The sequence below is a fragment of the Sorghum bicolor genome, chromosome 6, assembly GCF_000003195.3.
Source record: "Sorghum bicolor cultivar BTx623 chromosome 6, Sorghum_bicolor_NCBIv3, whole genome shotgun sequence".
Classification (NCBI taxonomy): domain Eukaryota; kingdom Viridiplantae; phylum Streptophyta; class Magnoliopsida; order Poales; family Poaceae; genus Sorghum; species Sorghum bicolor.
The window spans coordinates 61,066,148-61,091,044 of NC_012875.2; the positions used below are offsets into that span (position 1 = coordinate 61,066,148).

At 45.0% G+C, this 24,897-nt stretch overlaps 6 protein-coding genes across 18 annotated transcripts; 3 read left to right on the top strand and 3 right to left on the bottom strand.

The window, feature by feature from the left end:
- LOC8064300 (tubulin-folding cofactor B) lies at positions 41 to 2,572 on the bottom strand. 2 transcript variants are annotated; one of them, XM_021462487.1, is made up of 7 exons: positions 2,363 to 2,572; positions 1,999 to 2,269; positions 1,843 to 1,904; positions 1,729 to 1,770; positions 1,233 to 1,366; positions 966 to 1,035; positions 41 to 295 (listed from the first exon to the last, which is right to left on the bottom strand). In XM_021462487.1, the coding sequence occupies exons 1-7, from the start codon at positions 2,465 to 2,467 to the stop codon at positions 245 to 247; spliced, it is 735 nt and encodes a 244-aa protein (XP_021318162.1). In that variant the 5' UTR covers positions 2,468 to 2,572; the 3' UTR covers positions 41 to 244. The 2 variants fall into 2 exon arrangements, with proteins under 2 accessions (XP_021318162.1, XP_002448836.1); XM_002448791.2 differs by having other exon boundaries at positions 41 to 292; positions 2,363 to 2,571.
- Positions 2,681 to 7,240, bottom strand: LOC110436517. Its single transcript, XM_021463675.1, has 2 exons — positions 7,084 to 7,240; positions 2,681 to 3,366 (listed from the first exon to the last, which is right to left on the bottom strand). Exons 1-2 carry the CDS (start codon positions 7,238 to 7,240, stop codon positions 2,681 to 2,683), a joined length of 843 nt encoding a protein of 280 aa, XP_021319350.1.
- On the top strand, positions 7,151 to 9,781 carry LOC8064301. Its single transcript, XM_002447339.2, has 10 exons — positions 7,151 to 7,639; positions 7,743 to 7,840; positions 7,929 to 7,974; positions 8,114 to 8,196; positions 8,294 to 8,355; positions 8,590 to 8,651; positions 8,865 to 8,924; positions 9,031 to 9,063; positions 9,165 to 9,230; positions 9,329 to 9,781. Exons 1-10 carry the CDS (start codon positions 7,256 to 7,258, stop codon positions 9,371 to 9,373), a joined length of 939 nt encoding a protein of 312 aa, XP_002447384.1. The 5' UTR covers positions 7,151 to 7,255; the 3' UTR covers positions 9,374 to 9,781.
- LOC8076525 lies at positions 10,624 to 13,558 on the bottom strand. Of its 6 annotated transcripts, none has more exons than XM_021462481.1 (5): positions 13,215 to 13,558; positions 13,052 to 13,118; positions 11,876 to 12,901; positions 11,054 to 11,139; positions 10,624 to 10,925 (listed from the first exon to the last, which is right to left on the bottom strand). In XM_021462481.1, the coding sequence occupies exons 3-5, from the start codon at positions 12,809 to 12,811 to the stop codon at positions 10,799 to 10,801; spliced, it is 1,149 nt and encodes a 382-aa protein (XP_021318156.1). In that variant the 5' UTR covers positions 12,812 to 12,901; positions 13,052 to 13,118; positions 13,215 to 13,558; the 3' UTR covers positions 10,624 to 10,798. The 6 variants fall into 6 exon arrangements, with proteins under 6 accessions (XP_021318156.1, XP_021318160.1, XP_021318161.1 ...); XM_021462485.1 differs by having other exon boundaries at positions 11,065 to 11,139; positions 13,215 to 13,551; XM_021462486.1 differs by lacking the exon at positions 11,054 to 11,139.
- Positions 16,377 to 20,361, top strand: LOC8064302 (probable methyltransferase PMT26). 2 transcript variants are annotated; one of them, XM_021463041.1, is made up of 9 exons: positions 16,377 to 16,644; positions 16,874 to 17,638; positions 17,726 to 17,875; positions 18,090 to 18,360; positions 18,451 to 18,561; positions 18,662 to 18,836; positions 18,915 to 19,187; positions 19,385 to 19,579; positions 19,757 to 20,361. In XM_021463041.1, exons 2-9 carry the CDS (start codon positions 16,910 to 16,912, stop codon positions 19,971 to 19,973), a joined length of 2,121 nt encoding a protein of 706 aa, XP_021318716.1. In that variant the 5' UTR covers positions 16,377 to 16,644; positions 16,874 to 16,909; the 3' UTR covers positions 19,974 to 20,361. The 2 variants fall into 2 exon arrangements, with proteins under 2 accessions (XP_021318716.1, XP_002447385.1); XM_002447340.2 differs by having other exon boundaries at positions 16,378 to 16,644; positions 16,866 to 17,638.
- Positions 20,438 to 24,657, top strand: LOC8076526 (proteinaceous RNase P 1, chloroplastic/mitochondrial). Of its 6 annotated transcripts, none has more exons than XM_021463043.1 (7): positions 20,438 to 21,682; positions 21,806 to 21,895; positions 22,008 to 22,189; positions 22,399 to 22,519; positions 22,736 to 22,804; positions 22,914 to 22,953; positions 23,871 to 24,657. In XM_021463043.1, the coding sequence occupies exons 1-7, from the start codon at positions 20,582 to 20,584 to the stop codon at positions 23,891 to 23,893; spliced, it is 1,626 nt and encodes a 541-aa protein (XP_021318718.1). In that variant the 5' UTR covers positions 20,438 to 20,581; the 3' UTR covers positions 23,894 to 24,657. The 6 variants fall into 6 exon arrangements, with proteins under 6 accessions (XP_021318718.1, XP_021318719.1, XP_021318720.1 ...); XM_021463044.1 differs by having other exon boundaries at positions 23,875 to 24,657; XM_021463045.1 differs by lacking the exon at positions 23,871 to 24,657 and adding an exon at positions 23,049 to 23,383.

Below are 24,897 nucleotides of genomic sequence, written 5' to 3' on the forward strand. Positions count from 1 at the left end.
ACTCACTTTACGTTACAAATCTTAGTATTTCACTTTATAATTTTGATCAAACGTGAAAATGCTTTGACTCTCCAAGATTTTTGAAATAACTTACAATTTGGGATGAAGAGAGTACGTAACTAACAAGATAGTAACAGCAAGTGCGCGCACTCAAATCTCCAAATTAATTTTACACACGTTTCGAATGCAACTCAACAAGGACCTCCCACCCTTTTCAAATGCACATGCACCCCTCCTCGGTTGCCTATATCTCGTCATCTTCAAATGGGTCTCTCTCCGGGAAGTCGCCAACCTGCTAAAAAGAAAATGAGAAGAAAAAAAACTGTTGAAGAACATTTTAACTTCTGTGACAAAGAAAAAAAGATCATTTTTTTTTATCGAAGTCACATGGGAACTGCGTATCTTTGTATTAATAAGAGAGAAGGAGATCGAATCCCATACAAGGCAACCTCTTAGCTCCTTGGAGTGCATTATCCTAAAGAGTGGTTTTCATAGTGCATTTTTTTATGAGAGAAAGATAAAGAGTATGGTCACTCCATGTGTGTTTATTTTGCATTAGTCATTTTTGTTATGTAATAAGAGAGATTATGGTTGCACCCCAGAAATCACCTGTTATACTATTATTATAACGACCCAAACAGAGCAAAGGCTCGGCCCCTGTTAACTTTTTCGTCCTTATTAATATAGGCAACCCAGCTCGAAAAGGTTATGTCACAAAGAAACATGCTCACAATTCTTTTCTTTAGAAAAAACTCAAGACCTTACGTTGCAAACACACAACACACTAATGTTACATGACCCGCTACTACAAAAAGGTTGTGTTACTCCTCATGTTCCCAAACGATATTTGGAGAAGCACTAGGCGCCTCTAAATTTCAGCAATCAGCTGCAGAGATAGCGTCTAACCAAAACTCGCTCCAAAGTACGCACAAGGTAAAGAGCTAGGAATCTAGCAACGAAAATACCTTTACTTTCTCTGGTCTCACAATTGCCCCATGACCTTGAGGGCACTCAAAGAAGCGAATGCCTTTCACCCTGCAGTATCCAAGAAGCACAAGAAAATGTTATAAAGAGCTACTGCCATTTATTAATGATAATAGCAGGTTACCCATCACAAAATCAAGGAATATGACATAAGCAGCAATTAGCATTACATAACAAAAATGACTAATACAAAAACCAACACAAAGGCCTATCATTTTCTATTTTTCATAGTTTAGGACTCAACATACATGCCATCATGCTTTCCAAGTGGCTCATCATATTGCACTCCAACCCAGAATCCACGTCCAAGGGCTTCAGCTCTACCAACAAATTTTACAGTGCCCCTCTTGGCACCAGGTTCGACTTCACATCTATCTCCCACCTGTGACACACTTATTAGACCACTTGCTGCAGTTGGCAGCCATTAAGACTACCAGTTTAAAATCAATCCTAAGGATGTTCACATATTCAGTTCAGAGGGAAGAGGAAAGTGACATTCTGGCAATGGAAGTGGTTAGCATGCTGATTCAGTAATATATTATTAGCTCAAACTAGGCTATTCTAATTATATATCATGATTGTGCCAGCCATTAAAGATGTAACTGAAGGGAGGCTCTGTGGACTGGCAGGGTGTGTCTTTGGGTGCTAAATCATCAGCACTAAAAATCTGACACTGATTTTGGACAATTTGCCAGTCTTAGTGCAACTAAATTGAAGCACATGGGAAGAACCAAAGTAACTGACCTTGATTTTGGAGCATAGTTCCTCCATATGCTTTTCTAATTGCTGAAAGAAATAGAATTATAAGTGAGATTGAAAAAATGAAAGAAGACATTCCAAAACTTTATAGTAACTTACTTCTTTATCCTCTGACGGAGAGTTTTTCGGGACCATCTTTTCTTTGAATTTTCGAAAGTTAGCTGTCACCAAAATCATAAAATTAGGTAGCATTGGGCCTAATTTATCCAAAGGCAATATTTGACTGGGAAAGAAAAAGGGAATGAATAAACTAACTGTCGAGCTTATCGTATGCTTCATCGGACATTTTGTACTTGTCGACAAGGGAAGTGTCTTCCAACCAGCCACCCGAGGTGAGTGAGGAAGGATCGAGATCAACAACATGGATCCGGTAGCCGTTGTAGGGGGCGTAGGCCGCGAGCGGCGCGGCGTCGTCATCGAGGTCGGCGATCTTGGCGCCGGTGTCGTCGCGGAGCTGGAGACGCATGGAGGCGACGGCGGTGCCGGTCTTGCGCCAGAGCTTGTCCTTGAGCGCCTCGACGGTGGTCTGCGCCCCGATGCATTAGCAGAGCAGAGACGATGGAGATCCCGATCCTGGTCCCTTGGGAACGGATCCCGGCAAGATGAGAGGCACACCCACCTGTTGCGAGACGCGGATGTCGGCTGCGAAGGTGGAGAGATTGGAGTGGGTGACGAGCAGGAGGACGCTGTCGTCAGCCGGCAGCTGCAGCTTCGACGACGCCATGGTTGTCCCTTGTCCGGGGCGGCGGTGCTGCGGGTGTGTGTGAGGGGAAGTTGCGAGTCGCTAGCGCTAGCAGCGTCTGCGTCTGCCTCTGGCCGCCGCCGGTGTTGGGGTTGATGGGGTCGTGGGCTGCTGGCCATATGGGCTGCATTACCGTATGCGGAGGTGGCCCAGACCGGCCCATTATTATTATTATTATTATATATTATATCTCTCCTACTTAAAACATGTATTCAGGACCCGTCTACCAAACTCCCATGATGAAGCCTCCTCAGCCCGCGCCTCACTCCTTGCCCCTCCCCAATCAGAGCCTCTGTCCTCCACTCGTGCCTGTCCCCCACTCCTCCCCACGCATCCAGACTTCATCGCCTCCTCTCTCAACGCACCCACCCCATCCCCTCCTCTCCCAACGCACCCCGACCTCCTTCCCTTCTCTGCTGAGCGCTCGCCTGTGCCCTCTGCTGCTGCGTGTGCTTGCGAGGGTGCGTGGTGCGCCGCCGCCGCCGCCGGTTGAACAGGAGGGCCGCCGCTGCCTCGCGCTCCAGGAGCCGCCGGAGGGCCTGGTGCTGGCTGAGGTGGCCGCGCACGCCCGCCCACGCCCGCGCTCACCTCCACTCCAACGACGGCGGCTGCGACGACGAGTGGGCTCGCCAACGACCAAGTCCCGTTGACGACGATCCCCGCCACGCCAACGCCGAGGCTGAGCCCCTGCGCCAACGACGAGCCCTCGTGCAGCACCGGTATCCACGCGACCAACTCTGGCGCGGCGTCCGCCCTCTGCAGCACCGGTATCCCCGCGACCGTCGCTGCTGTCCTACTTCGCCACTCGCCACCTTGGCCGGCGACGAGCACCCCCAGGACACCAGGTATTCCCTCCCCTTGGTCCTCCCTTCCTGCCCTTCCTGATGTGCGAAGCCGTGCGCCCAAAACCTAACCTACCAGTCGTAATCGGATCTGGATTGCTTTGCAAAAATTATTGGGGTTAGGGCGTTTATCCAGGTTTCGTGTGGTTTAGGAGATTACTGGCTTCAGCACAATCTGTCCTTCCTCATGTTTCTGTCGTCTTGATGTTGATCCTAATTAAAGGATTCGTGGAACTCTTCAATCGATAAAAAAATTCCTCTACAATTTCCCATCAAAATTTTTTAGGCAATTAGTGATTGGGGGCCGCTGATATCAGTTACTGAAAGATGTGGTTACCTTTGCATGCTTAATTCCCTGTGTGAGGTGTGTTTTTTGTAACAAGGATCAATAACCTGACAAGGATCAATTGCCTACTGAATATTTGAAAATTGAGTATAAGACAATTATGTTACTTGATGCATATTTCAACTGGGCTTCATCGTTGGAAATTATATCTTAGCAGTCGAACAGGTAAATTAGGCCTGATAATAGTTACCATCAGCACTACTCCTGAATCATGATGTGTAAATGGGAATCAATATCACTTAATTGCTTTGGATAAATAAGAATTTTGGTATGGCTATAGTTTCGTATTATTCTACCTTCTGCTTCTAGATATTACATCTTACAGAAATCCAATATTTACAAAATATTGGTTTCTTGCTTTGCAGCAGAGTTAGTATCCAATTTTCACTTCACATGGGTTAGTATCATATAACATTCTGGATTGCAGATTGCTTTAAATATGATACATAACAGGTGACAATAATTTATTAAATGGTAGTCTTCAATAGGAAAAAAATAAAAAGGGCACAAAATGCTAATATGGTTGTTGTCAACTTTTTTATCCTGCAAATTAGTGAGTACTCAAGTTCCAAGATAATGAGTTACTATATAGTGCTTGCCTGTGCCACTACTGCAACTATAGGGCATTATTAGGCATTTGGATATCTGTGTTATCTCTGCCAGTACTGCCAATATCTTCCTTACTTTTTTGTTACCTAAGGGACCAACCTTGCTTGGGGGATACACCGTCTGAATCCATGCACCAATCGTCAAGTGTTGGCATGCAACCATCTCATAACAAAGCATAAACTAAAGCATGGTCTGCCCACAACCAAGTACTCAAGTATATGAAATAATGGTCATTCCTGAATATTTTCAAGTTCATAATTTTATTGTTCAGTGATCATATCTGCTTGCAGAATTTAACTTCTACTTACAATTACAAATTTCTTGAAATAACAAAACATAGACTTCATTTTTTTTCTACTGTGGATCATCTTGAGTGGTAGAACATTTTTTCTGCTTCGTAAGGTAAGATCATAAGAGAAGCTGCTCTCTGTGTGATCGAAACATATCAAATACTTATGCAGATCACTCTTCAGAAACACAGGCTTGTGCAGGTGCGTATTTTTTTGCAAGCTATTTCTGTAAGTTCTGGACGAGAGGGTCTATTCTATTAGTTGCTGGTTCATTACTATTCGTTGGTATATAGTATATATTGCATTGCCCTTGTTGCTATGAATTTCACAGACAAAATGGAATTCATGAAAAATTAGCTTCTATTCATGAATCTATGAAAGAAACAGTGTTTTTTCATACGACTTAGTTTATACCACTGGAGGACCTCCTGTTTTCATAAGTGCTACTAATAAATAATGATTTACAGGAATACACAAAGAAACCCTTTTCTTGTTTATTTAACTTACACTCTATTTCCTGGATAATATTTGCATGTCTAAATTGGTATTGATCACTTTGTTCGTGTATGTTATCTGTGATTCATTGGTCCGTGTTAATGGACTCTGTAAAATCATAGTTTTGTTGTATGATCAGACATTTAATTTCTTATAGGCTGCAGTGTCCACTCATGATTTACATTGATTTGTTGGTTTTTCAACCCAGCTCGGTAGTGGCCAGTTTGGTCTGGTTACTCAAAATCCTTCTTTCTGGATTATAGATGCCACATATGTGTTTTTTTGTTCCTTTTTAATTGCAACAGCCGGCATACCTTGCTTACAGGTACTTCTATATGTCAGCTTTGGAGCTATGTCCTGGTCCTTGGAATTGCCATCGACCAGATCGGAGAGGGGGAGCAACAAAGACAGAGGTAAGGAAAAGGAAGGAATATGTTGTAGCTCTGTTTGCCTGCAGTGCTCACTACTACTGTTGAAGTCTAGCAACAACAACTGTGAACTCTAAATGAAAATTTTCAGCTTATTTTATTTCGGGAAGCCTGATTGGTCACTAGAGCCAAGTCAAATTTCTAACTGAACTAGATTTTTGAGTCAGATTTCATTTTTTAGCTCTTTTGCATATGAACAAAACAATATTTGGAGCTGAAAGCTATCATTTTGCCAGGCAATTTGATTCCATGCTTTGAGCTTCAAAATGATTTGATGAAATGACCAGTCATATACATATGTTTTGAGTAGGTCCTGAACATAGTATACTATGATGTTTAAGTAGCTCCAAAATTTACTGATTGGCTTCAGCCTATAGGCATGTAGGTCTTCAGTCTTGGCATGCAGCTTTGCATCAGTATCTCCCATCCACATTGCTCCTTCTCCGTATTATTTTGTTTAGAAAACATTTTATATACAGAGAAGGTGGTGAGGCAATGCCAAGTGGTATGCAAGATTCGGAGATTTCACATTTTTATTTTTCCTGAAAGAATTGCTATTTCAACTAGATTGACTATGCTTTTAGTGTACTTGCACATTCTGCTTTACTCATGTACATTTTTACTACAACATGTGAAATAATCATGTTCAGTTGTTCATATTACAAAAGCAGCTCTCTTAAATTCAGCTTAGGTTTGCATTGTTATCTCAGTCTCTATCTCTTGGATTCACTTTTGTAGCCAATTGTGAATAATTATTTTACATTCAGAAAAGTGATTCTACAGTTTTACATGTACTAACTAGATTAGGTATGTATTTAGGAAAACCCTCCTTTATTCATGCTCTTATTTCATAGATATAGACTATTGAGTGTAGTATCTGCACCCAACTCACTGCATGCATCAAACACTGCAGTTAGTGAATCCACCTGGATGCAACTTTTGCAACTTATCAGCCAAACGAACAAGACGAGTGAATATTCTTATCTATAAGGTCTTTTCTATGTCAGCAAATTGCAATCATCAAGCCTGTCAAGAAAACTACGACAGTCAAATTATTTATTGCGCGAGCAAATAAAATGGCCTTATTATGACTAGGCTTGTAACTGATTATCTATTAGCATGTTTTAGCAAATATCAATGTGAGCTTACAGTAAGAGAGCTCTTGATTCGATGGGCCCCGGGAGGGATGTAAACCGCTGCTAGCAAGGCCACAACTGCCACACAAGTGCGGGAGAAAGGGAGGGCGGCCATAGCATATGGCTTCTGGAGGAGGGCGACATCAGTAGTTTGAGAAGCCAAGCTCCCTATGTTTGTGATTGCAAGATGAAAGCAAACACTTGGGTGGAAGCATGACAAGCACCATGCATGCTACAGATCTGCAAAGCTGTTTTTTTTCTTGCTTGCTTAAAAAATGGCAAAATATATAAGTAGCTTTTGAAAATAGTTATGAGATTACATCAGTAATTTATATTTTACAATTAGAGTCATCACTTGATCTCTTGAAATACTTGAAAATATAGATTTTTAAAACCGTAGCAACGCACGGGCATGAACCTAGTATTATTAAAAAAAAAAAGAAAACCCACACCAGTCCCGTGAAAGATCTTTTTCTTTCTTTTTTTTTTCCCCTCAACAAAAGCCGAGTTGCTGGCGGACGGTTGAGAGAGGAGGAGGAGCGCCAGCGCTATCCTATCCATCCAGTCCAGCATCCACTCCGTCTTCCAAGCTTTCCGGCTCCCTCCCATCCCAGGCAACAAGAAATGGCGGCGGCCTCCGCTCCCGTGCCCCCGGTCTTGTGCAAGCGGTGGCAGCAGCTAGTGCTTGTCCACACCACCAAGCCCCCCCTGCCCCTGCGCCTCACGCGCCACGCCGTCTCCGTCCGGGCCGCGCCGCCCCGTCAGCAGCAGCAGCAGCACCGCGCCCGCCCACGGCCACCTCCCAGGAATAAGCCCCCCGGACCCGCGCGCCGTCCTCCCAGGATCCCTCGGGACCAAGATGATTATGAATACGACGACGGCGACCGGGAGGAGGGGAGATTCTCTGGGGGTACCCGGGCCGCCGCCATGCCCAAGCCACCGGCCGGCTTCGTGCTGGATGACCAGGGCAGGTGCATCGCCGCAGCATCCAAGCGCATCGTCACCATCGTACGCCTACCCATCACATTCCTCTCCTCCTCCTTCCTTTCTTTTCTTTCGTTCTGCACCTTGGTATGGTTCTTTCATTCATCACAAATGAATGCATCTGCAGATCGACGACACCAGCAACCGCCCCTTGGAGTGCATTATCCGAAGAGTATTCAGGAGCTCGCAGGGCCACGACTGCTTGCTTCTCTGCCCCGTTGACATGTAAAGCTCCACGGCCACACTTTCGATCGTACCATTGTCCATTGCCCCCACTCATACTCATGGCAGACTCCAAGTGACACTCTTCCAGGCCTGTGCAGGTCCTCAAGAGCACAAATTTCAGTGGATGGGTAGCTGTATGTCTCCACCGTCTCTGCCTTATATACATTCCTTCAACTGATTATTTATTTCTTTTTCCATGGTTCCTAATGTAATGGAATAATGCTTTCTTCCTTTCCTATACGTTTGATGCACAATTTTTACCTGTTTATTTAGGTCCATGACGACCAACTCAAGCAAATCATTCCATCTGTTGCCTATGCCCTTGCCAGAGTGCATATGCACTTTGTCGAAAGCGGGTAAGGAAGGTGCAAACACCTCAGGCTATCTCTATTCATTTCTCTGCTTCTATCGTAATATCTCTGTACATACAAGCGTCTTTCCTCTCCGTTTCAGATTCTGTTATACAGCAAGGGGTGGCTTCTGCTTTCCTGAAGAGGCCATTCAAGAGTTTCATGGTAACCAAAATCACAGGCATCCTTTTTTCTATGAGGTCAACATACCTTGTCATCTAGTCAAAATGACTCAGCAAATTCACCCCCAAAAAATCTGTATTTGTGGATGTTTTTTTTTTAGGGTAGCCTACCTTGTCGACCCAAAACGTTTTCTAGACAATATCACAATTTCAGCAACCATTTTCTTGTTAGTGCAATCTACTATTTGTGATATCCTCTTTCGTATCTCATATGCAGATTCTGGTGATGGCGGTGACGGTGTACCTTTCGAAGGTGTAGAGATTTGCTGCTTCAATTTGGTGAGCAAATTGCCTGGATGCAATATTAAATATGAATTTCTGATTTTGGTCAACTTGATGTACAGTTGTTGTGATTCAGTTAGCTTCATAGGATAATTGACCTATGCAGCATGCTTCTACTGGTACATTACAGTGACAAATAAGTAACTGACAAGTAGTCAATATTGGGTCTTCATTGGCATGTTTGAGATTGCTGACATTTTGTATCTGCAGGATGGTGCACACTATATGATTTATACACCAGTTGATCCTCTCCTGTTCGTCGCAGTCAAGGTTAGTTGGTGGTTGTTCAACTTGTGGTGCAATTGGTTGTTGTTCAGCTTGTGGTGCAATTTAGTTTGTACATGATGTCTGAGAATGTTGTCACATGTTTGTGCAGCATAAGGATGGTGTCCTACGCATTGCTGAGGATGTAAGCAGTGTTGTGATTAGCATTTTCCTTTATCAATCCAGTCTGTATTTAGAGTAGAGGAAATAGCAACCACTTACACGCCCACTGTGAACGTTTTTCAGGATCTAATGGAAGACCCTGGAGTTCTGGATGCGGTAGATGAAGAGACAGAATTTACAGCTCTAGTGGTACGTGGCCTCATCTTTACCTTATGTATGTAGTTCATAATACTGTTTTGGTTAAGACGAGGTGGATAAGATACCTTGAACTTGTGTGTGATGTGCAGGAGGAGGAGGAGGCCCTTCTTGAAACAGTACTTGGTGAAAGGTGATGGATGCCATGGAGCAGGGAGGGGGTTCCTACTTGTATAGGAAGAGGAGGATGAGGAGACTCTGATTGTAGTCCACTCAGCCAAGAAGTAGAATAGAATGAATGAAGCTGGCGATAGATACTAGTACCAGTTGGTTTTGAACAAGGGTTGCATTTGTAATTGTAAGCAGCTGCAACCTGCAAAGTGTATATTACTTGGAATGGATTAGATGTGCAGCAAAGCAAAGCGCATAAAATTGAGCTAACTAGCCTAGGATGGACAATGCAGTTGATCAGTTGATTGTCTGCTGCTGCTGTTAATCTCTGTCTGTGTAAACTAGGTAGTATAGATAGCTCAATGGGACGATCAAAGCCATTTATGCTGTGCTTATGTGTTGAATTAATAAATGAAAAACACCCCAATCTGATATCTGAATACCTGATGGATGGAGGAAATGAAGCAAAATACTCCCACTACAACCGATTGGTGTCTTCATTTAATCATTTCTAAAGGGGAGGGCGTGTTTAAGGTCAGGCTTCTACTGTACCATCAGCCTAAGTCTATGGCATGGATTGGACCCCCACATGTACCATCAGCCTAAGTCTACTGTACCATCATTTCTAATTTGGAGGATGAAGTATTCCACCCTAGATAGTTTGAGGGGTTATGTAGACTTTTTCTAATTCCCCTATACATATAGACGACTTGTCAGGCACAGATACATACATCTCAAGTTCTTGTGGATCTGCCCATGGATCATTTCCATGGAGGAACAAATATCAGAAACCATAGGCTATGCTTCAAATCATTTCTCATCCCATCCTCTATGGATAAATAAGAAGCAATCCAAGGGGCATGTGCACAAAGGGCAGTGCTACAGCGCCAAAATACATAAGGGCACTCACAATGCAGACTCTATCATAGAGTCTAAAATTATTTATTACCTCGAACAATGTGAACTTAGAGTCTAAATAAGACTTGGAGTCTTATTTTTTCTACCTCTTTCTTCAATAAATATGCTGCCACATCAGCAAAATACCATAAATAATATGTAATTAATTGTCTTGGACTCTGTGATAGAGTCTTGCATTGTGAGTGCCCTAATACAAACTACCCTATAACTGAAGCTTGACCAATTCTCTTGTAATATGGTGTCTACTCATTTAAAAAAAGGTGACTACTAGTTAAAAAACATGGTGGCTAATTATGGGCTAGTTTTATCTGTTTCAGCATTCAATATTACCCTAGTTTGCTTATCTCAAACAAATGGGGAAACAATCACACCCAGTGCTGCACATGATTTTCCATCTTTTCTGAATCAAGCATATACATCTATATAGAACAACTCAGAAAAAGACAAGCATTATATAGTACACGTGAATATACAAGGATGCAGTACCTAAAACTGCCGTAGTGAAGCAATTGGGTCTGCTACAATGACTCATGCTACACTATATGCTCATGAGGAGCGTGCGCTGCGTGTTCGTGAAGCCCAAACACCAAACACAAGGAACCAGGACACGAACAAGATTGCCCAATATTGCATAGACCCATACTGGATTCTTGGGAAAACCTGCAATCAGAAAGGATCATTTAGCATTCAGCCAATGGTAAAAGACCATCGCTTTCTAAACACTTACTGCTTAGTCAAAGGTAAAAAAATCTGGCTAAAAGGAAATGAAATATATCATGAAAGATCACCATCTGCTTACAAATCTCAGGGATATTACTACAGTCAATACGCATAAACCTCCAAGAAGCATATGAAGACAGATTACAGCAGCTTTCTGCACAGAAACCCAAAAACAAAATCATACTTCACATCAAATGCTTCATCCATAGGGGAAGCTTTCTTTTACATCAACCTAGCTCATTAGTTTTGTTTTCCTCAAGAGAGCAAGAAATCGTTGCTAATTAGATGAAAGCTATATATATATATATATATACAAAATGCCAGATTTATAAAAGGCAAGAAATAACTATGCATGTGAACACCCTAAATATGGTCCAAGAACGACCAAAGGCTACAAAGGGATAGCTGCATCTAAACTTTCTAATTCAGGCTCACAGTTACTTCTATGGATCAGATGACTGTTATCATCTAACAAACTTCAAATTGCATAACTTAAAATAACACTAATAGTTACTAAGCTGCAGTTCCTCAAGGGTAAAAAAGAAAACCACATGATCAGTCACTTATACAAGTATGTTTCAGCAGATAACAGTGTCCTTCAGTCAATGATACTTAACACGTGCAGCACCTTCACCAGATGGAAAACCTGCTCTACGCATCTATAAAATTCTTCTTCTTTTTCATATGGTGGATCTAATTCTTTCTCCTTTTCTCAGGGTTGTGTAGTTATCTTAATGTTTGTCTGCTTTATGATTTGTACAGTTTTGTAAAGGAGAACTACTGAGCAATTCTCTTTTAACAGTTATAGGGGTATGCAGTTGAGTTCAGAAGTCACAATTTTTACACGAGGATGTGTAAATAAGAAGATAACATTTTTCAGCGAAACATACCTTGCCAACATGTGGAGCAACCAACCATGCAAGAATAATGACAACTAGGCAGGTAGCAACAAAAACTCCAGTGCTCTCCAAACTCCATCTTGTATGTACTGGCATCGCCGCCACAACATTATGCTCCAGAACATAATTATTGGTTGGACTAAGTGGCGGCTGAGGTTGATCAATGTGGCCTTGGGCAACAGGCACGTGAGAGTTGTGAGGATTGAACCAAGATGAGATCTCGCTAAGCCGCTGCCTTCGTATTGCCGCGACAGCGTCTGGATCAACACCAGTATCTGGCCCATGCTGCAAGTATGAGATTTCCCCAGTGGATGTCCTTTCCCTGAGAGCTTCATAATCCTTGAGGGACGCGAGAACCTTGTTGAAATCCTGAGGCCTTACATTTGCGGCAACAGTTCCACATATCTCGCACGTGGTGGATCCATGGCTGACGAACCACTTCAACGCACAAGCATAATGCGCAAGGGCAAGGTCGTTCTTGCAAGAACAACCTAGATCCACAAGATGGTCTTGCTGGTGCAGGGGCCCCGATTCGACGTCAGTGGCGCACACGAATATCTCCCCCTCGGGGCTTACAAACTCAACAAAACTGGAAGCACCGCCACCGGTGGCGGTGGCGTCATCCTTTGGCCCAGTGATGGCATCCTTGCTGGTGGACGATGTGGTGATGGAGTCAGTGTCAGTCCTGGGAGGGGAAGGCGGCGCGATTCCCAAGAACCCGAGGGCGGACTCGCCTCTCAGATCGGGTTCGACGCAATGACAGACTCGGCAAAGTGGAAGGCCAGAATCGTTGTCGGTGCTGCAGCTTGAGACACGGGGGATGCCCGGTCCCTGGTGGTGGTCGTCGTTAGGAACAGAAGAAGCGGGTGAGTTGATGGCATCTCTCTCAGTTTGGTCGAGCTGCGGATGCTGCTCCTTGAGGCCCATCTTGGACTGGAGGTGGGAGATCACTGGTATTCTGGTGTGGTCAGCTCTGCTCTCGCTCTAACAAGTGTGCGTGCATTGCCTGCCTGGCTCCTGTCATGAGCAACGGAATGAGACGAGACTGGCAATCCAATTCCAATGGACTCCAGACCGAGGTTGGTGAAAGTAGAGCAGATACGCAGGCTGGGGGTGGGGGTGCTGAGGCTGGTAATCGAGCAAAGGAAAGTAGTATACAGTACCAACCTGGTTAGTTTGATGTGCGAAGGGAATGCATATGCTCTGCTGCGGCGACCGACTGGAAGCACCCCCGCTGCAGCATCAGCATGGGGACGAAATGGAATGAAGTGAAGCCAGCAGGAGGTGGGAGGAAGGACACGCATGAATCGATTTGGGGATAGCAGCTAACCTTGTGGGCGGGGCGTCGGCGGCGGCGCTGGCGGAGGAAGAAGATACGAAATCGGTGATGGAAATCTAGAGTGTCCACCACTACCAGGAGGGAGGGTCGTGGTCCAGCATAAGCATAAGCATAGGGGGATTGAATTTGGGGCTGGAAGGGAACAGCTCTGCTGTATTCGATCGATCCGAGGACTGACTGAGGCCTGAGCCTGAGCGGAGGCCGGAGGGGGGGCAGCCGGAATCAGGCGCGCTGAAAAAGCAAGGAGGAAGCACCCGGAGCTCTCGCCCGGTCTTCTCTCCTATGATGATGATATATCTGGTAGGCCCACTGTCCAGCGGCTGATGCCAGCTGCTTCTGCTCCGTCGTCCTCAGCTCGCCAGCCAAGCAGAAGCAGGGCTGAGGCAGCCTTTCTTTTCTATTTTTTTCTCTTTTTTTTCTCCTCTCTTCCTCCCTGAGTCCCAGATACCCCTTTTCTCCCCGGTGGTGCACAAAATTTTACAAAATAGGTACTGTAGCACTTTATTTGTATTTGACAATTATTATGTTTAAAAGATTCGTCTCGCAAATTATAAGTAAATTGTACAATTAGTTATTTTTTATCTATATTTAATACTACATGCATATGCCGTAAGATTCGATGTGACGAAGAATCTCGAAAAATTTCGCAAAATTTTTGGAAACTAAATAACCCCCCATTTTTCGGATATTACGGTGTTATGGAAGCTAGAGCTCTCATCCAACATAGAGCAATGGCTATAACAACATGTCATTATCGTCATGCAAAACTTATTGCAGCTCTATGCCCTTGTCACCTACGTTGCTAAACCAGACCTCTTCCACCACCTCTAGAGGTTATGCCTCCACTGCTAGTTGGATAACCTCTTTACATCTATCACCATGGAAATACGGTAGCCCTAATCCCTAGTACCTCAATAACCATGAGCTTTTTTATTTAAGTCAGAACCTAGAATAGTTCAATAAGCTAACAGCTCGTTTTTTGTGTGTAACATCTTGCCTCCACGAGGCCAAGCCCACTTATATCTGTCAGCTTTTGTAGGACATATAATGTCCTCACAGACCAACATCAGTCTTTTTTGCGTACATTGTCCTCACTCGTGCGCACCTGGAAAGAACTTCCGGGTCGGTCACACATCCCTAAATTTTTCCAGGCTAAGCACGCTTAACTTTAGAATTCTTTGGAGATGGGCTTTAACTTGTTGGTATGAGTATCGTATTAATCCTATTTAGCCCTAGGTCGTGATGTTATAGTGTGGCTCTTGCATTGATTTCGCCACCGGCTCTGAGTGTTGAGTGGATGATGCCACACCAGCACCCCGTACGACAGAGCGTTTCTGGCCAACAAAAGCATGAAGCTAAAGTTGTTTTCGCATTTGAGAGAAGAGCCACACAAACTTAGTGCCTATTTGGAGGGGGCTCTGGTAGTTGTGGCTTCGAGCATTGTAGTAGTACTATGGAGGAGCCGCTACAACCCTAAATCCCTGACTCCTTCCCTTTGTCGTTGATTTTGTTGGAGACGGAGCTGTCTGGTTCCTCAATTGCTATAGGGTAGCACAGTGCTATAGCGCAAGGAACCAGAGCCGTAGGAGCCGTTCCAAACATTGCCTTACTTCACCAAAAGGGCTCTAGCTAGCCATGGAGCTTACATGGAGGACCGATGCGCCGACGGCAAACTTGTCCTAAATCTGGCAAAACCTTGTGTCTCTATATACTCAAAATTAACCATGCCATTATAAATATCATAGTTTGGAGATATACCATTACTATTTGTCTATGTGGATTTGTACCATTTTCTAAACCGTGCAATTTTCTATGTTCTCAATGATGCTGGGCCCACATGTAGACGTATGTAGCACTATAGTTTTTTCGTATGGTCTCCCCTTTCCATCTCACTTACAAGTGAGACCATGTGTTATCTTCTTCCTTTCTCCCTCATATTTCTTCCTATGACGTCCATGGTGGAGAAAGATGCTACGAGGAGCTCTTCATGGCGAAGACGGGGCAAGGAGGTGCAACATGTGGGCTTTGTCGTGCGAGCATGGCATGAGGGTTGGGCCCACCTTCTCTTATGGCAGCATGGCTAGATCCACGAGTGGCGGTGTGGATGCCGATGCAGCCAAAGTCCATGGGCGGTGGCGCAAGTATGGTAGCGTTGACGAGTGGCCATGAGCACGGAGCGGGTTGACGGCTATGAGCACGGGCACGAGTGAAGGTGCGCGGGCAAGTGTGAACAGCGGTGGCCATGACCCTCGAACACTAGCCACCAGGGGCATGGAGGTGGCGGCGACAGCCCATTCGCTTCACACCCTCCTTCCTAATGCCACTATTTTCTATCTCTATGGTGGTGTGACGCCTGGGATCCCGCAACCTAGGACCACCATTGTTGAGTTCCAAAAGGAAATGAGGAAGAAGAAAGGGGTATTTTAGGTAATATGAAAATATAATTGTGTACTGTGGGTCCAATGTCATCGAGCCGTATAAAAACACGATTTAGCGATTGTTATGACAATAATCCAATATACGAATAGTAGTAACTAGCAGGTGCCCCCGTGCTTTCACATGGGGCAGTAAGCAGGTTTTTTTTAACCCGTTATGTTCGAAACCCGTAAATATTTAGTAACGGGTGTGATTGTTTCTAGACGGGTTTATTTTTTCTTATCGGGTAGTACTATTCCTTAACGGGTTATACTATTCCTTAATGGATTTGTACTGTTCTGTTAATGGGTTCACTGTTCCTTAACGGACTTGTATTGTTCTTTCACGGGTTTACTGTTACCAGAACAATGTTTTGTGAGGGAGAACTGTTCATGAATAGTGATATGTGAGAGGGGCTCCTTGTCTAGCTTTAGCACTATTCCTTAACGAGTTGCACTGTTCCTTAATGGATTTGTACTGTTTCTATTAATGGGTTCACTGTTCCTTAATGGACTTGTACGGTTCTTTAACGGGTTTACAGTTACTGGAACAATGTTTTGTGAGGGGGAACTGTTCATGAACAATGATCTGTAAGAAGGGGCTCTTTGTCTAGCTTTAGGAGTATAGTATAGATGGCAGCTCTCCAAACTGTGACATTTGCAATTGCATGGTCTGAATTAACCCTAAAATTAAATATGAAAAACTAAAAGCCTACTAATAATAAATACGTAATATACTGCCGACGAAGGAAAATGGGGCGAAGAACAGTTGGTGCCCGGTACCTGCCGTGACAGCTGATCCGTGCCTCCTCGCTAGAACTAGAACCGCCGCCTGATTGCAGCCCATCAGTCCTCTCCGCCAAAAGACAAGACCATAGAGATTAGTACTACTTAGATTAAAAGTAGAGTCCTGTCCATTTGGGTGTCTGTTCTTGGCGGCCGACACGCGGAATCTGGATCCAGTTCCCTGCTTCAATCCTTCCCCTCCACTGATTCATTCCCGCAAGGTACGCACCAGATTACTTCTCCTTCTCCTGATGCTCGTGCAATTGGATTTCCTTTCCCTTTTGAGATTCGTTCCTGATTTCTCTCTTCTAGCTAGTTCCCCTCCTCGATTCTTACCCTGGAATCGGATCGGACCCCCGACAACTGTTCTTAGTTCTTACTACCGCCTCCCTCTCTAGAATGCCAGCGATGTATGCAATCCGCTTACCTCCTCTTGTTGTAGGAGGCCAGGCGTGTTGGATGTGAGCAGTGGACCGACCGATCGATATGGCGTTCGGCCACACACGGCTCGATGTCCGGCGTGCGCCGCAGTCCTCCTACTTCTCCTGCTCCACAACCACCGTCGCCGTATTCGTCGCTCTCTGCCTGGTTGCTGTGTGGATGGCATCGTCCATGCTCGTCACCCCTACCGAATTCTCTCCATTTCAGCCCAAAGTCCGTCCATTGCCGCCTCAAGACTCACCTCCTGACACCGGAAGCTTAACCAGTGCTGGTCAGGATGATGGCATCCGTGAAATGGAACGGGATGTGCCCGTTGATCCACCACCTGTTACACAACAATTGCCTCCTGTAACAGACAGCATGGATAGTGAAGATCAGCAAGAGGATGTCAAGGAGCAAGTTAGGAAGCCTGACCGACAGAGGACCTCAGAGCAACCAGAGGTGTTCCCTGATGGGAGTCAGGCGGAGCTTTTCAATGAGACCACTACAGAGCGCGGACCATGGCAAACGAAGGCTGCACAATCTAACAAGGACGCTAAGGAGCAAACCTTGACGTCCAGTAGCCCAGTGAGCTTTACTTGGGTGCTATGCAACGTCGACGCTGGAACAGATTATATTCCATGCCTTGACAACACAGAAGCTATCAAGAAGCTCCGTTCCACCAAGCACTACGAACATCGAGAAAGGCATTGCCCCGAGAAACCTCCTACCTGCCTTGTTCCTCTACCAGAGGGCTACAGGAATCGAATAAGGTGGCCTAAGAGCAGAGATCAGGTTTGTTGGCTGTTCACGTGCCTTAATAATGATTATGAGATGTTATCTGCCAAGTCGATTTACTTACTCAAGGTTTTGTTGCTACAGATATGGTACAACAATGTTCCTCATACTAAGCTGGTTGAATACAAGGGACACCAAAACTGGGTTAAGGTTTCTGGAGAGTACCTCATCTTCCCGGGAGGTGGGACTCAGTTTAAACATGGTGCGTTGCACTACATTGATTTTATTCAGGAGGTAATTTGCTTTCCGTGTGTATCAATTGTCAGTTGCTAGTGTGCACTACAATACTTTCTTACCTATTCACTATAAATATCTGCTAAGTTGAGAAGCAGAATGCTCATGATTCATTGCGTACCCTGCACCAATTTCTTTCGACTGAGTTTTTACATATGCACTAGCTATGCTTGTTTGCAAAATTGACCGACATTTTTAATGCTACACTGCACAGGCAAAGAAGGACGTAGCATGGGGAAAACGAAGTCGTGTAGTTTTAGATGTTGGCTGTGGAGTAGCTAGCTTCGGAGGATATCTATTTGACAGAGATGTGATTACTATGTCATTTGCACCTAAAGATGAGCATGAAGCTCAGGTTCAATTTGCTCTTGAAAGAGGAATACCTGCTATATCAGCTGTTATGGGTACAAAAAGGCTCCCATTTTCCAGCAGGGTCTTTGATGTTGTTCATTGTGCACGATGTAGGGTACCATGGCATATTGAAGGTACTTTCTATCATGAGAAGCCTGTTCTAATACAATACAGTCCCTTTATGTAGCTGTTTTGTGACACTATGCCTGTTAGTTATTTGGCAGGCGGTAAACTCTTGCTTGAACTGGACAGACTGTTGCGTCCTGGTGGTTACTTTGTGTGGTCTGCTACACCTGTATACCAGAAGCTGCCCGAAGATGTTGAGATATGGCAAGGTATTATTGAGGGTTCATACTTTAATTTTCTTTTCTACTATTATTATAGTGAATTACGAATTTCATGCCTAAGAGTTATCTTTGTTTTGCCTTGTTCTAGCCATGTCTGCTCTAACCAGTTCAATGTGCTGGAAAATGGTCAACAAAGTAAAGGATAGGGTGAATAGAGTGGGTATAGCAATTTACAGAAAGCCAACAGACAACAGCTGCTACGAAGCAAGATCTGAAACAAACCCTCCACTCTGTGGAGAGTATGATGATCCTGATGCTGCCTGGTAACTGTTCTTAACAGGTTATATACCTTTGACGCTAATCACCTAATTATAAACCTAATCTCTCTTGTCACTGTTTAGGAACATATCGTTGGGGGCTTGTATGCATAAGTTGCCTGTAGATCCTACCATTCGTGGTTCACAGTGGCCTGAGTTATGGCCACTGAGACTGGAGAAGCCACCTTATTGGCTGAGAGGTTCTGAGGCTGGAGTATATGGGAAACCTGCCCCAGAGGATTTCCAAGCAGACTATGAACACTGGAAGCGAGTTGTGAGCAATTCATACATGAATGGTTTGGGTATTGATTGGTCTTCTGTTAGAAATGTTATGGATATGAAAGCTGTATATGCAGGGTAAGGAAGTGCACTAGCCTTATTTCTTCAGTCTAACCTTCTAATCATGTGGAGTTCTTTCTGTGACCTCAGATTTCGGTTCCTCTTTCACTGGGATCCGTGTTAAACTTTATTTTCTTAACTTCTACTTGCAATTCCTGAAACAAAAGATGATTACCCAGAGCATACACATTTCTCACACTCACTTTCTTTTGTAGGTTCGCAGCAGCTTTGCGCAATCTCAAGGTGTGGGTCATGAATGTGGTTCCAATTGATTCACCCGACACGCTTCCAATTATATATGAACGTGGGCTGTTTGGACTGTACCATGACTGGTGTGAGTCGTTTAGCACCTATCCGAGGACTTACGATCTTCTGCATGCTAACCATCTGTTCTCCAAGGTTAAGAAGAGGTAAGTTTATGCCATCCTTGGGTAGTCAGTTACTGTGAATGCTGCTTCGCCTAATAAATTGCCTGGGGCTGAACTGTTCAATTAGATAGTGCACTTGCACTTATGCATATATACTATAATCGTGCGATTCTTTCATCCTCAACACTGATTATTGGCATGTTCTGTCTGATATGACAGGTGCGAACTATTACCTGTTATCGTGGAAGTGGATCGGGTGTTGAGGCCAGAAGGCCGGCTAATTGTCAGAGACAACATTGAAACAATAAGTGAGGTGGAGAACATTGTGAAATCTCTCCACTGGGAGGTCCACATGTCTTACTCCCAGGATAAAGAAGGCTTGCTGTTTGTGCAAAAGACGACATGGCGACCAAATGAAACTGAAGATAAGCTATGATGGCAACACTCACCCTGACTTCAGATCCTTTGGAAGGAGGAAATGAAGATTTGATGGGGAAATAGCACATGTATTATATGTCGCTGTTTGCAAAGTTGCAAGTTAAGGGAGAGTAATGTTAGAAGGCCCTCTAATTTTGGGAGGGATCTGTGCTGTGGTGTAGAGCTCTTTTTCGAGGTGTTGTTGCTGTTCCCCTTTTCTTTATGTAGGTTTTGTAGAGCTAGTGTAGCATGATAGCATATGATTGGGCAATGGATTCACCGAAGGCAGCATGGTGGCTTAGCCTTTGCCGGTGGGGTTGCGAAAGACAGTGAGAATTGGGATTGTACAACAGGAGCACAGAATAAACTGACTGGTGTCAGCATATATTCATACTCCTATTCATTCATCTGTGGAATTGGTTATCTGATTTTGGGATTTCGTTTCTGCCCTGCCCTGTCTTAATTTGTAGACGCCGGAAGGGGGAGGTAAGGGAAGGAGACGATAACCATAATCCGACCATAAATACTACTACTACTACAAGGGAAGAGGAGTTGAATTTCCGGCCGGAGGTCTCAGTCAAGCTGGCAAGGCCCAACCCAAACCCAATCCGGAACCCCAACAAAGCCATGCGTGCCGCCATGGCGGCGGCGGCCCTCCGACCCACCGCCGCCACCCTCCGCTTCCTCTTCACCCCACCTCACCAGCGCCGCCGCCTCTTGGTCGAACACCTCCCCTTTGCTCGCCGACGCCGCCACTCCTCCACCGCCACGGCCCCTGCGCTGGAGGACTCCAGCCCCAGCAATGGCGAAGGCAAGGCCGCCCGCCGCCGCCGCGCCCGCGAATCCCCCGAGGGCCTCCTCCGTCACCAGCTCGACATGTGCTCCCGCAACGCCGACCTCACCACCGCGCTCCGCCTCTACGACGACGCCCTCTCCCCGGACACCCCCGTCCCGCTCTCCCTCCACCACTACAACTGCCTGCTCTACCTCTGCTCCAACGCCGCCGCTACCGACACTGACACCGATAGCTCCACCGCCGCCGCCCAGCGCGGCTTCGACATCTTCGCCAGGATGGAGGCCGACGGCGTCCAGCCCAACGAGGCCACCCTCACCAGCGTCGCGCGCCTCGCCGCCGCCACCCGCGACCCCGCCATGGCCTTCTCCGTCGTCCGCCGCATGGCCGCTGCGGGCACCCCGCCGCGCCTCCGCTCCTACGGCCCGGCCCTCTTCGCCTACTGCGACGCCAAAGACGCCGACGGCGCCAAGCAGGTCGAGGCCCACATGGACGCCTCTGGCGTCGTGCCCGAGGAGCCCGAGCTCGCCGCGTTGCTCCGCGTCAATGCGGACAAGGGCAAGGCCGATGAGGTTTACAGGCTCCTGCACAGGACGCGCGCCCTCGTCAGGCAGGTCTGCGACACGACCGCCCAGGTCGTCGAGGCCTGGTTCCGGTCGGACGCAGCGTCCCAGGCGGGGGTGGACAAGTGGGATCCCAGCAAGGTCAAGGAGGGCGTCGTCAAGGGCGGCGGCGGCTGGCATGGCCAGGGATGGCTTGGCAAGGGGGCATGGAGCGTTGGCTGGACCGAGATGGACAAGGATGGGACATGCCAACGCTGTGGGGAGAAGCTTGTCTGCATAGACATTGATCCATCGGAGACTGACAACTTTGCAAATTCGCTCACCGAACTTGCCATCAAGCGTGAGGTCAAGGAAGACTTCCTCGGGTTCCAGGTTCTGTCTCCAATCCCATCACCATCTTCTTTCAGCCCCATCCCATATAGTACTACTCTTTTTTTTTTTCATTCTATATATAAAGCTTGTCTTTCTGACCCAAGACCTCCCTCATCTCTGCAGAACTGGCTACGTCGCCATGGACCATTCGATGCTGTTATAGACGCTGCTAATGTAGGCCTTTACAATAGTAAAGCTTTCAGTTTTTCACAGGTAGGAGAGGCTTTTGTTCAGCGGAGCAGTAAAGTTATGATCCAATACTTCTTTGACACAAAGGCAGGCAGACAGCTAATAATACCAAGTTTGGATCGCTCTCTCCTTGTAGGTTAACTCTGTTGTAAATGCTATACAGAGAGTAACTAAGTCAAAGAAGTTGCCACTGATCATTTTGCATAGGAACCGTGTAAATGGTGGTCCTGCAAAGGCTCCATACAACCAGAAGATTCTGGAGAGTTGGAGGAATGCTGGAGCTCTGTATGCGACCCCTCCTGGTTCCAATGATGATTGGTGAGCCCCTTTTTCCTGCTTAACATACCAGCAAATTTATATATATTTACCAAAAGGTTGTTGGGAGTGCACTCTGTTGAGGGAGTGATTTAGGGCATGCTAATGTTTGCTTTCCCCATTTGAAGTATCAGTTGTATATGCTGTTTCAGTGCATAATCGTTTTATATATTTTCTGTATCCACAAATCATCTCTTCCTGTCCTACCGCAGGTACTGGTTGTATGCAGCTGTCAGTTGCCGATCGTTGCTTGTTACAAATGATGAGATGCGAGACCACTTGTTTCAACTGCTTGGCACTAGTTTTTTCCCTAGGTGGAAAGAGAAACATCAGGTATATCTCTTACATTACACAGCCACGAAGTCTGCATTGTCTAGAGCTGGTTGCTGCTCCACTTAAGGCTTGCTCATAAATTCAGACATTGCACACTCATGCTGAGGCCCAAACCCTTTTGTCATTGTTTTATGGGCCCAAGACTTTCTCTGGATGTTGTGCTTTTTTTCCCCCCCATCTCAAAGTTTTAATGTGCCTATGCAACTCTATGCGCAGGTCAGACTAACTTTCTCCGGGCGTGGCCCTACCCTTCACTTGCCACCTCCCTATTCAATTGTTATTCAGGTGATGGAACTAAAATCTGTATAAAGTCTACATCCCTCTACAGAAACAATCATATGCCTTGAAGAAACTGAACAGCACAGTGGATGCTATTACCATTGTTGGCGTGTAGGAATCTGAAGATGGAAGCTGGCATGTACCAACAACAACAGGTGATGATATAGAAAAGCCACGGCAGTGGATGTGCACTACTAGAAAATCTTCGAAGTAGATGGGTTTTGATTTTGGCCCTGTATAATTGGTACAGAATGGTGCTAGTCTTGTTGGGAAGAGTGGCGTGACAAATCCTGAAACCAGCAAAGGTTAAGAGCAATAGCAACTTGTTGACTCGAATGAAAGCTGATTAAAGTAGCGTGGGTGCTTATAGAAGTGATGAATAGTGAACAGCCAGCCATGTGATATGCATTTTTGTTGTTGTTGTAATAACGTGATGACTTGCATGGTTGGGTGTTTGTTGTTTATTGCCCACCCATGTAATTCTTGTTTCTAGATAGATTCAGAGAATCGTGGTAAGACTATACTCCCTGTTTCTCCCAATATTCAAAGATTCAATGTCGTCATCTACTGCTATCTGATTTCTCATTAGCACACATACCTCTGGTGCCCAAATGGTTATTGTGTTGGGGTGTGTCTAGCTGACAGGTGATTGATGAGGGGCTGCTTTTACATCGGTCACCTACTCACCTGTTTGAATTTTGGAGCGTTGTACAGTGATGAGGGGCGGTGCTTGTTCTTATGGGATGTCTTCTCTGCCTGCCTCTTGCTTGCTTCCTTGCCGATGAGCTTCTTTGTTGATAATGTCATGCCTTTATCTTTCATGTAGGGGCATGATGCAATTTCATGACCCTTCATTGCACCCATAACACTTCCTATTGCTTTTTCTTATCTTCTTGTTTGGAAGTGTTGCTAGGTCATCTACCTTGTTGGAACACATAGAGGCATTATGTCCCATGTTAGAGCACTTGACAACATGAGCATCTTCTTTTTCTCTTGGATCTTGATCATGCCCTTCTATTCTTTCTTCAAAGTGTAATCTCTGACATGGTGACCCTCTTTCTTGTACTTGAAGCAAGTGATGGGAGCCTTATTTGATTGAAGTTGCACTTTGGTGGCCTTGGAGGCTTTGCTGTTCTGCCCAGGTGAGGCGCCGTCACACTGAGATAAAGAGACATTTATTTCTGGCGACCGGTGTTTCTAGGCAGCGTGTTTATTTCTGGCGACCGGGTGTTACCGATGCGCCAAGGACATGAATAAGAAGAGACATTTATTTATATGGCCCTCAAAAAAATACCTCTTATTTATATGGTCCTCTTTTTTTTTAAAAAAAAAACTTCCTTCTATGGCACTCAAACGAATTTTCATTTCTTCTATGGCCTTTCGTCTATTTTCAGCACTTAACAGTGTTAAGTGGAGGATAAAAAGACTATAATGCTCCTGACATGCGCAAAATTTGGTTTATTTCTTGTATAAATGAAATTTTGTTTTGAGCACATATTGTATGTGATGCTGTCCAAATATTTACTGTGATCCAAATATGTACTGTTATAATGTCTAAATTGTCAATTTATTTGTTTAATATTACTCAAAGTCAAATATACAAGAAACAAACCAAACTTTGCGATTTTTTTTCACGCCAGGGGCATTATGGTATTTTTACTCTCCACTTAACATCGTTAAGTGCTGAAAATGGACAAAAGGCCATAGAATGAATTAAAGTTCGTTTGAGGGCTATAGAAGGAAGTTCAAAAAAAAATTATATAAGGAAAAGACATTTTTTTAGGGTCATACAAGTAAATCTCTCGAGTAAGAATGTGCATGTGTTCTTGTGTGTGTGTGTGTGTGTCAGTTGAACACTAATTTCTGTAAACTATTTCTTACCTTTAGCTTGTAGAACTCATGCTGATAATATATTAGAAATTAGCTCTTTCAAGTTCTTCACATGCACAATAATACAGAATGGGGAGGAAGGAAGAGCTCCTTTTGTATTTCACTTTTTGCTTCACTGATTTATTCTTACAATGGTGAAAGTGACTCCTATTTATAGGAGGAGGGCTAGATAAAACATCTTTTGTTTCTTCCTTCCACATGGATTAGCC

Excerpts from the sequence above, each read along its gene's own strand:
- LOC8076526 (XM_021463042.1), top strand. The coding sequence starts at position 20,582 with ATGCGTGCCGCCATGGCGGCGGCGGCCCTCCGACCCACCGCCGCCACC. Across the intron at positions 21,683-21,805 it reads AAGACTTCCTCGGGTTCCAG|AACTGGCTACGTCGCCATGG; the intron begins GTTCTGTCTCCA and ends TCATCTCTGCAG. Across the intron at positions 22,805-22,913 it reads CCTATTCAATTGTTATTCAG|GAATCTGAAGATGGAAGCTG; the intron begins GTGATGGAACTA and ends GTTGGCGTGTAG.
- LOC8064301 (XM_002447339.2), top strand. The coding sequence starts at position 7,256 with ATGGCGGCGGCCTCCGCTCCCGTGCCCCCGGTCTTGTGCAAGCGGTGG. Across the intron at positions 7,640-7,742 it reads CCAAGCGCATCGTCACCATC|ATCGACGACACCAGCAACCG; the intron begins GTACGCCTACCC and ends ATGCATCTGCAG. Across the intron at positions 8,652-8,864 it reads AGATTTGCTGCTTCAATTTG|GATGGTGCACACTATATGAT; the intron begins GTGAGCAAATTG and ends TTGTATCTGCAG.
- LOC8076525 (XM_021462481.1), bottom strand. The coding sequence starts at position 12,811 with ATGGGCCTCAAGGAGCAGCATCCGCAGCTCGACCAAACTGAGAGAGAT. Across the intron at positions 11,140-11,875 it reads TTGCTCCACATGTTGGCAAG|AAAGCTGCTGTAATCTGTCT; the intron begins GTATGTTTCGCT and ends GTTTCTGTGCAG. Across the intron at positions 10,926-11,053 it reads CTGAGATTTGTAAGCAGATG|GTTTTCCCAAGAATCCAGTA; the intron begins GTGATCTTTCAT and ends TTCTGATTGCAG.
- LOC8064300 (XM_021462487.1), bottom strand. The coding sequence starts at position 2,467 with ATGGCGTCGTCGAAGCTGCAGCTGCCGGCTGACGACAGCGTCCTCCTG. Across the intron at positions 1,367-1,728 it reads AACTATGCTCCAAAATCAAG|GTGGGAGATAGATGTGAAGT; the intron begins GTCAGTTACTTT and ends AGTGTGTCACAG. Across the intron at positions 296-965 it reads TGAGACCAGAGAAAGTAAAG|CAGGTTGGCGACTTCCCGGA; the intron begins GTATTTTCGTTG and ends TTTTCTTTTTAG.
- LOC8064302 (XM_021463041.1), top strand. The coding sequence starts at position 16,910 with ATGGCGTTCGGCCACACACGGCTCGATGTCCGGCGTGCGCCGCAGTCC. Across the intron at positions 17,876-18,089 it reads ACATTGATTTTATTCAGGAG|GCAAAGAAGGACGTAGCATG; the intron begins GTAATTTGCTTT and ends TACACTGCACAG. Across the intron at positions 18,361-18,450 it reads GGTACCATGGCATATTGAAG|GCGGTAAACTCTTGCTTGAA; the intron begins GTACTTTCTATC and ends GTTATTTGGCAG.
- LOC110436517 (XM_021463675.1), bottom strand. The coding sequence starts at position 7,240 with ATGGGAGGGAGCCGGAAAGCTTGGAAGACGGAGTGGATGCTGGACTGG. Across the intron at positions 3,367-7,083 it reads AAAGATCTTTCACGGGACTG|GAAGGGCAGGAAGGGAGGAC; the intron begins GTGTGGGTTTTC and ends TTCGCACATCAG.